General features: G+C 41.6%; 1 protein-coding gene across 1 annotated transcript in view; it reads right to left on the bottom strand.

Annotated features, from left to right (window-relative positions):
• The window catches only part of DNAJA2 (DnaJ heat shock protein family (Hsp40) member A2), a 13271-nt gene extending 3640 nt beyond the window's left edge, over nucleotides 1–9631 (bottom strand). Inside the window, exons 1-6 of the mRNA XM_007450383.1 lie at nucleotides 9458–9631; nucleotides 7764–7823; nucleotides 7244–7467; nucleotides 4692–4772; nucleotides 4318–4451; nucleotides 2325–2521 (exon numbers count right to left, since the gene is read on the bottom strand). Of these exons, the coding sequence (XP_007450445.1) occupies nucleotides 2325–2521; nucleotides 4318–4451; nucleotides 4692–4772; nucleotides 7244–7467; nucleotides 7764–7823; nucleotides 9458–9535 (774 nt within the window). The 5' untranslated portion in view covers nucleotides 9536–9631. The remainder of the gene's footprint in view (nucleotides 1–2324; nucleotides 2522–4317; nucleotides 4452–4691; nucleotides 4773–7243; nucleotides 7468–7763; nucleotides 7824–9457) is intronic.
• Between the last annotated feature and the right edge of the window lie 380 nt (nucleotides 9632–10011).

Here is a 10011-nt window from a genome sequence, read left to right as displayed (position 1 = left end):
CAGCAGGAAGGGTGGTTTTATTAGACAACTTGATGCTAAAATTCAAACAGAGAATAAACAGGCAAGAATGGCCAGGAAATTTTTGAAAAACCAGACTAATGAGGAGAAATTACCAAGAACCAGACAGTAAAACACATAAAAGCTGTAATAATTTCTGAAAAATAAAAATATAGAGTATAGAAGAGAGACTAACATCACCAGATCTTACCCACCACTGTGGTTCTTTGCTGTACAAATGCACTATGATAGCAAGATTACCAAAATACACACACACCAGTACTGAAAGATGCATACACAGCACTCTCAAAATTGAATTGTTTTTTGATCAGAAGATTTACACTCTGTTTCAGCTACAGTACCCACCCTGATCTCATGGCCTCACAATTCCTTCAGCACAAGTGTTGAGTTTTTTTAAAAGAAGAAAGCCCCAAACAAAATACAAGTATGTTCATGAACTAGTCAAACTAATCAATTTTTCTTAAGAAGGTTAAGAATATTCTCAGCGGTATAAACGAAACAAGATACCTAAATCTCATTTGGGGCTCAAATTTACTTTACTGGTCACAATAAAACCAAGAAGGAACAATCTTTGACCTCTTACTAGATGAACTTCCATTCTAACCTTTATCATCTTCTATTTTCTACTTTAGACAACCAGTAACTTCTGTTGTCTGTTGGAAATTCCAAGCAATTCCACTGCTGCCAATAATTTTGGAGGTGATTTACTTCCAAATGCCTCCTCCTCACAGCCCCAAGAAAGAAGAGCAGCTTATTCATTATCTCATTTGATTCTACACTATCTTCTGAGGGATAACTTTTTTTTTTTTAGTATGCAAAGCCAAGCCCAGGGAAGCTAAAGCTAATAAATGGGAGCCAGAACTTAAGTCCCTTGTCTCCAAGGTCAGTGATTTCTATTTTTTAAAATCCCAATTTCTTACAGAATATTTTATTCCATAACACTCTAAGGCAGAACTCTAGAAATTACTCCTTAAAAAAAAACAACAACAAAAACAATCTAGGGACCCTTGCCACTGGTAGGTTTGGCAATATTCACAAAAGGCCAAGATATATTGCAATTTACAGTTTTGCTGAGGCAATAAATTCGACTAGTATACCTTGAGAAATGCCTGTCTAGGAGAGCAAGCCACAATCTAATGAGGGAATGAATCAAATCAAATTCCCAGAATCTGCATCTCAATATGGCTTTAATCTCTATTGGATTCTTGAAGTGATTTTTAAAATTTACTTCATTTGTAGAAATCACCATCAAATGGGAGAAAATTTTAGTGTGAACTAAAAAAGGTGGCTGACTTGTAATCTAAATACTTCCAAAGGAACTCAAAATGGCAATGCGATCAAGTACAAAGCCAGAATCCTGTCAAATGCTTCTATATCCAAGAATTTAGGGGACTTCCCTGGTGGCCCAGTGGTTAAGACTTCATCTTCCAATGCAGGGGTTGCGGGTTCAATCCCTGGTCGGGGAGCTAAGATCCCACATGCCTCGTAGCCAAAGAAACCAAAACATAAAACAAGCAATATTTTAACAAATTCAATAGACTTTAAAAATGGTCCAAATCAAAAAACAAACAAAAAACTTAAAATATACTCCATCGCACATTTAAAAAATACAGATACAATGGTATAATCAAAATAACATATACCAGGCCACATCATCAACCCAGTACATTTTGCCATATACATTAACGGATACAATACAGAGTCAATGAGCAATTTAAAAATAGGGTGTTCCCTGGCAGTCCAGTGGTTAGGACTTGGCGCTTTCACTGCCGTGGGCCCAGGTTCAATCCCTCGCTGGGGAACTAAGATCCCACAAGCTGCACAGCACGGCCAAAAAAAAAAGAAATTTAAAAATAAAATGTTTTTAAAACTGCAGAACCTTTTCTTTCAAGAAAGCTCACATAGATACCCAATATGTAAAACAAGTCAACAGAGCAGTACTGAGGACTGAAGAAGCCCTCACCAACCATCCAAGGAGTTTCACAGTGAAAACTGGGCTGCCTAGTCCAATGCCCTTATTTTCATAAATTAGGAAACCGAGATACAGACACAACAGGATTACTTAAGGTTATACTGCCAGTCAATGGCAGAGCTGGGACCAAGACCAACTCTTTCTACAGTGCTTCTGACAGCACCTGTCTTGTTGGTCTACTAAAGAAGTCAGTTCTTATGAACTCAGCCTAAGGACTTAACATCTATGTTCAGTGTTGCTTCAGGAAACTCAAACTGATCTAACCTATATCTTGCATACAAGACCCATTTCTGGTCTTCTGAGGCAAAAATAAAACAAACAAAAAGGAAATTACCTCATGTTCTTTCTCTTGTAGCAAAAGAACAATGTCTCCTGGTTCCACTCCTGGGGCCTGGTCTGCTTCCCCAGTAAATGTAATTCTCTGTCCATGTTTCATGCCTTTGTCTACGTGGACTTCAAGAATCTTGACTTCTTTAATCACCTTCTTCCCTTCACATTTTTTACAGCGGTCCTTTTCATTAATTACCTCCCCTGGAAAAAGAGGTCATTCAAACTTCCAGCAAGAGTACTATACCGCACTCTTAAGTAAGATAGGTATTGATAATGCCTTTATTCACTAAATAAATTTCCTGAACGTCTTTAAACTGCTACCTGAACTGTTGATTGAAATATCATTCTTAATAACAAAAACTCACATCTTACTGCAGGTTACCTAAAGGACCCAGCTACCTAGTCTCCTCTATTGCAGAGTATAAAGTATCTCAAACAATATTTTCTTAACTCCTGACGCTACTTCCTAAGTTAAAACAAAACCTAATGATCAAGCAAACAAAATGGGTGGTCGGATGCTGGAACTTCTACAACTGCTTTTTCATTTTTTGGTCTTAGTTTCATTTAAATTTAACAATGGAGAGAGACAACCCAAATAAGGATTTAAATATCCTTTATAACTCTAACAGGTTTTTTCTTCTATGTATTCTTCTGAAATATTTGATCAGTGCTATAATAAAATAAAACCAAAGCTGTACATAGTATACTGTGAAAAAAAAAATACCATCAATTTCTGATGGCTGATTAGTGGCACACTTTAATGCTCAGATGACATGTATAAGTGACTTCAGGAACACTGCTTCTGCAAAGTATGTTCTGCAAAGCACCAGTTCCGTAAAATGGTAATGGCACATGGGAAAAGATTTCAGTCAATTCTGATTCCTTGAGAGTGGGAATTGTTAGCAACTTTAATAAGGTAAAATGCCCTGAGACGCTCCAGGAGGGGAATATGATATGCAGCTTCTCCAAATTATCTTGTCTCTTCCAGAAGCAATTTGGAAAAGGATGTTCTAGAACTGCCCAATGTGGTAGCCACTAGCCAATGTGGCTATTTAATTTAAAAATAATTAAAAGTTCAGGGCTTCCCTGGTGGCGCAGTGGTTGAGAGTCTGCCTGCCGATGCAGGGGACACGGGTTTATGCCCCAGTCCGGGAAGATCCCACATGCCGCGGAGCGGCTGGGCCCGTGAGCCATGGCCGCTGAGCCTGCGCGTCCGGAGCCTGTGCTCCGCAACGGGAGAGGCCACAACAGTGAGAGGCCCGCGTACCACAAAAAAAAAAAAAAAAAAAAAGGTTCAGATCCTCAGTCATACACAGGTGGCTAGTGGCTACTATACTAGACATTACATACACAGAACTTTCCCATCATCACAGAAAAATTCTTTTGGATAGCACTGCTCTAGAACAAGGGATGGCAAACTAAGGCTCACAGGCCAAAATGGGCATGCCCTTGTTTCTATAAGTAATGTTTATCTAGAAGATAGTCATGCCCACTTGTTTACATATTGTCTCTGGCTATAAAAGTGCTAAAAGGGCAGAAGTGAATAGCAGTTTCAGAAAACATTCGCCCACAAAGCGTAAAATATTTACTTCTGTAAAAAGAGCTTCAATTGCAATAATCTATTCTCAAAAGCTAACTAAAGCTTACAGTAAAATTCTCCACTTATCAGAATGAGAACTAAACAATTTGCTCTCTTGCTTTTACCAAATATAACTTTTTAAAATATAAAGGGACAAAAAACTTTGTCCCATCTTTTTGGAATGAAAAAAGACTAACATTTCACTCAACATAATATAAGTTTATAAGTTTACGGTTTATCTGTGTTCACTGGGCCTATGCATAAAGAAACATTATTTTTACATTTCTCTTTCAGAACCCTCTCTATCTTTAATAAGATGAATACAAACACACGTTGAAAGAGAAAAACTGTAAGCCTCTTCAACTTCTGCGTTCCCAATCCACCCAACACAAAAGCAGAGAAACAGTGGCATGCGTACCTTCTCCATTACAGTCAGAACACACAGACTGCATCTGTTGTACCATTCCTGGAGCCAGCTGTCTAATCATGATGCGTACACCTCGACCCCGACAAGCACTACACTTCTGAACAGCTCCAGACTTTCCACCTTGGCTAAAGCAAGCAAAAGTATAAATTAGAATTTTCCCCCTAGGCCATGACAAATAGGAATTGTGCTTTTCACCTTCATCTTCAACGCCCAATGACTGGTATTTAAAGACTTTCAGAGGTATCAGAAAGTGTTCTGGGTTGGGTAGTCAGTTTGAAGTCATGAACAATTTTTATCTGATATGGACTCAATGTGCCACTGAAAGAATGGATGAAACTCATTTCATAACCAGAAAACACACTTACCCACTGCATGCACTACAGAGTACATTCTTGCTAAGTTGTAGTTTGGTTGTCTTGCCATTATACAGATCTTCTAAAGATACTCTGGGGAGGAAAGAATTAGGTTCAAATTTTGCCAAGTTCTCTTAAATTCAAGATATAAACGATAGCTGATATAGCAAATTCCACTATAACCTTTTAAACAAAGAATTCAAGAACACGTTACATAAATCAACTGAGTGAGATTTTATTTTGTAGCTCAAATTGTTTATGGCTATAAACAATATATGTATTGCTGAAAGCCAGAACTTAAAAGATCAGGCCAATAATTTACTGTGCTGCATTTCCTGATAAAGCTGATAACTGCACAAACTCAAAACATCACACCTTCTTCTGGCCTCAAGGAAGACCTCCACCTAATCCAACCCCCTGAATGAGGTAAAATTATTATCCTCATGTTACAGGACAAAATTGAGGCACAGAGAAGTAACTTGCCCAAGATCACATAGGCAGTCTGCCTCCAGAGTCCAGGCTCTACTATAGGGCTCTGTCCCCTTCAAGGACAATTCAGAAACGCTACAACGTTACATCACAATTTACGGGAAGGAATTAGATTGCATATGTCTTAAAAAAAGAAAAAAAATTGGCCTTATCTAATGTGAAAGACTAGGTTTCCAAGAGAGAGCCTACAAGTTTTAGGTCTGAAAAATGCAGTGAATTATAAGCAAAACTTGAGCAACTTTTACAAAAATTTCAAAGGGGTCTATGACCCCAAAATGGCCAAGTTAAAAAGCCTATTAAAAATCCCAACTGATAAAACCCAACTCGTCTTTATTCACACAGCATATCTGAACTGCAGGACCATTCATTTCCAAATAAACATCAAAAAAAAAAATCTATATACATCAAAAGTCTCAAAAGTATTATTTACAATTTGCAAGCAATGCATTTAATTTGGTTTTACCCTTCTCATGGTGTTTTTAAATCTCCTTTAATGGTAAAGGTTTACTTTAAAATAGAGGAACAGGGCTTCCCTGGTGGCACGGTGGTTGGGAGTCCGCCTGCCGATGCAGGGGACACGGGTTCGTGCCCCGGTCGGGGAAGATCCCACATGCCGCGGAGCAGCTGGGCCCGTGAGCCATGGCCGCTGAGTCTGCGCGTCCGGAGCCTGTACTCCGCAGCGGGAGAGGCCACAGCAGAGAGGCCACAGCAGAGAGGCCCACGTACCGCAAAAAAAAAAAAAAAAAAAAAAATAGCGAGGAAAGAAAGAAGTTAAATGTGCTTTGCAAAGCACCTATACTATTTTGTGGCATTCAAACTTTCTCAAAATTGTTATCTTTTATACATTCTAGACAGTATAATAAAACATTTATGGTCAAAACACTATCAGCACTTCCAAACAACGGCATATCTAGACCTTAGACCAAAGCACTTGGTTCCATCAGGTTTTAACCTCCTCCTAAGAACCTTTAACCAACTATTTACATGATAGGTAGGTCTTCTTCCCCTTACATATTAAACTGCAATTAGTATGCAACACCGCTGTGTAAGAGGCCAGAAATATCTTCACTTCAAGAAACATGGCAAAAGAAGGAAAAATGTGGGTAATGGTCTAGTGAAGCTGGCACTCTCCACCAGTGGGGCTAAACTGGCACAATCCTCTACAAGGCAATTTAGTTATATTTATCAGCCTCAAAACACTGATGCCTGCCCAGGAATCTCTGCCAAGGAGAGACAAAGCTGTATATAAAGATACTCACAGCAGCACTATTTATGATAGGAAAAAACTAATAACATCCTATAGAAAAGGGAATGATTAAATAAATGATGGAATGGAATATTATAAAGCCACCCAAAATGAAATGTTGTAATAACAGGAAAATTTTAACAAATTACACTTTACTTTCTCTTACCTACTCAAATGTATAAACTAGATACTATGAAATATTTCAAATAAACACTTGAACTTCAGTTTCTGGCATTTGCTACTATAACCATTACTGGTCCATGAAAAGTTAATGGGACAAAAGATCTCACAAATTTTGCAAAGTAAAATAGTTATTTTCATATTGCGTTCACAGTCTAAGATCAAGGTCAGATACCATTCATATGCTGGCAGGTTAATGTCAGGCTTGAGGCCAGCAAGCTCAGTGGAAATCAATTTAGGACAATTCAGACTGAGGAACAAGTAATGAGTTACTATAACATGTTAACAAACTAGCCAGATGGTCACTCAATTTGTAAGTTTTTAAATAAAAAGTAACTCAGGACGTTTAAATACTTCAAAAAGAATCTTCATAATTGAAATTTTAAAAACAGGCAGCCTCACAGGCATATACCAAAACAATCTTCCTACTCTGTAAAAACACCAACCATCCTTTAAGATCTGTTAGCAAAATACCAACATTCAGGTTATTAAATTCAACTTAGTCACCCAATGAGGACAGCATGGTAAATGGAAGATTTTTTTTTTCTAATGGACAGTATTTTTTGATGCCTCTTCTCTCTTTTACTGAGTACTTCTACTTGAAAAAAAGTATTTAGCATTTTTTTAAAAAAAGAAAAAAGATATTCACTTGAGTGGATGCATCATGTCTTCTCCTCTTCTTCTGCCATTTCGACTTCTGCTCTGATTGCCCATGAAGCCGAATAATCCCCCACCAAAAATGTGAGAGAAAATATCATCCATGCCACCACCTCCGCCGCTACCTTCCCGAAGACCTTGTTCTCCATATCTGTCATATAGTTCGCGCTTCTCAGGATTTGATAGTACTTCATATGCAAAACTTATTTCTTTGAACTATAAAGAAAAAGTAAAACAATTGGATTTACAAATAAAAAGCTATAGGAATCTAGAATTCATTGAATTCTAAAGAAAAGTGACAAGTTACCTTTGGTTTGATTCTAGTCCTATTTACCACCTACCACTGCCCAGAATGATAGTATTCCCATTATAAAACCAAAATACTCTTAACATAAAACTTTGGCACTATGGGAATAAATGGTCTTTTCTTACAACATTCCCTTTTTTTCCCAAGAAGGGCGATTTAAGTTTAAAACAGAAATCTCAGGGGAAAAAAGTTTCAAATAACTTACTTTGTCACCAGCATTTGGATTCTTATCGGGATGGTATTCCTTGGCTAACTTTCTGTATGCCTTCAATAAAAGATTTTTTTAAAAAAAGGTTATATATAAAGACCAGTTTAAAGATTTGTGAGTATTAACGTAACATCCAATTTTCTGAGAAGCAATGTTCTAAAATCATAACCTCCCAAAATATCCTTTATTCATTGGCATTGTTGGGCATATTCCATCTTAATACTGTTTTCTCACTAATAACAAAGCAGACAGTAGTTATACTTGAAAACAAGTTATACTAAAGCCAGATACAAACAATGAAACAAAACCACAGAGAAAAACAAAATACTGAAAAATCCCCTATTTTCACTATTGTCAAATGTCTTTGATGGCCCATAAGCAGACCAAGACGACTCCAATAAACTCTAAAGAGAAATGACTGTTAAGCTCTACAGCCTGCAAAAACACTATTATTAAAATTAAGTTAAGCGAAGAGATATGGGAACATATGTATAACTGATTCACTTTGTTAAAAAGCAGAAAGTAACCCACCATTGTAAAGCAATTATACTCCAATAAAGATGTTAAAAAAAAATTAAGCTAAGGTAAGAATCCGGCTCACGATGGCTCCTCTAATTGTAGCATCAGGAAAAAGCCAAGACAAGCTTCTAGGTCATGGTTTATTTTCATACGGTGGATTGATTGGGGTCTTAACTGGAGTGACCTCGGTCTTATGAAGCTGCATACATTTGGGTGGCTCAGATATAAAGCACTTAAGCGTTCATTCACAGACACCTGAATTATGTAACACAGAATAGCATTTCCGGTAAGGTAACAGGAAGTGCTTTTACTCTCAATAGCACCCGTCCCAATGCCTAAGGGGCATTCTCATTTTTCTAAGCTTACAAATCCGGATACTCTAAGCCCCGTGAAGATGCTGTGGGGCTTAATCAAATGCCTCAAATGCTTTGAAATCCTGAGATAAAAGATTCGCAGCAATGCAAACAGCAATAATGAGGCCTTCTATTTATTTTTAGTCAGTGTACACTCAGGTGTTTGGCTGGGACCCACAGCTTTTTCCTGAAACGAGCACATAACATTTGGGTTACCTGCCCACATAACAATGCACCCAGACACAGACCCACGCCACCTCCGGGTCAATGGGCGAGGGAGGAAGAGGGGAAGAAGCTCCGCGGCCGCGGCTCCCAGGAAACATCCCTAAGTTCCCACAGGCACCCGGCGGGGGCGGCCTCGACCCTCCGCCAGGCCCCAGACCAGCGCCGACGCGGCTCGGGCGCCGACGTCCGCGGCGCGGTCAACTCCTCTCCCGGGGCCGGGTTGCGCTGGGCGTCTCGGTCCAACCTGTTTTTCCAGGGTGGTGACCTCGGTGCGGGGAGGGCCGGACAGGCAGCTGCCTCCCGGGAGCGCCCGGCCTCCGGCGCCCGCCGGGGGAGGGAGGAAGGAAGCGTTTTTGTCGTGTTTGCTCAGGGGTGGGTTTTATTTGCTGCATCTGTAGGCGGGCGGGCGGGGCCGGCGGCCCAAGGTCAGCCGAGGCTGGAGTGCGCGGCCCGCGGCGGGCCGGTCTCGCCGCCGGCCCCTAGCCTGGGCCCGCCGCCGCCGGCTAGCGGGCCGCCCCACAGCGCGGCCTGGCAGTCCCAGCCGCGCAGGCCTGCGCCCCTCACACCCTGCCCGGGCGGCCCGCTCCCCAATACCTTCTTCAGCTCGTTCTCGCTGGCGCCGGGCGGGACTCCCAGGATGTCGTACAGCTTCGTGTCGGCCACGTTCGCCATGGCGGCCGGCCTGGCAGCGCTCAGGGAGGAAGGCGGCGGAGCAGGCGGAGCGGAGCCGGGCCCACAGCAGCAGCGGCGGCGGCAGCGGCAGCGCAGGCCGAGCGAGACAGCGAGGGGGAAGCGGGGGCGGGGCCGACCTTTGAACCGACGCACGGCGCGCCGTGACGTTGCTTTGCGGAGCCCGCCTCGAGTGCTTGGCCGAGGTGGTGGCGGCGTTTCGGGCGGTGAGGCAGCGGGTGAGGTGGTCTACTGCCTTGAGGCTCTGGGCCGCTGGGCGAAGTCCAGCGTAGAAACCGGGATAACTAAGTCTGCACGCTACCCTCCGTGACACCAGCTCTCTCCAGAGGCGTTTAGGGGGGTGCTGAAAGGATGAAGAGGCCGAGGCGGCCCACAGCCGCCCCCTCGGTCCGCTTTTAGTCCGGCGGGAGAGAAAGGCGGTTCGGGCTCGCGAGGGTAGTCCTCAGAATCCGAGCTGC

Source organism: Lipotes vexillifer, unplaced genomic scaffold, assembly GCF_000442215.2.
Source record: "Lipotes vexillifer unplaced genomic scaffold, Lipotes_vexillifer_v1.1 scaffold1489, whole genome shotgun sequence".
NCBI classification, from domain to species: Eukaryota; Metazoa; Chordata; class Mammalia; order Artiodactyla; family Lipotidae; genus Lipotes; species Lipotes vexillifer.
Note: the sequence above shows the minus strand (reverse complement) of the source record. Positions and strands in the feature narration are given on the sequence as shown.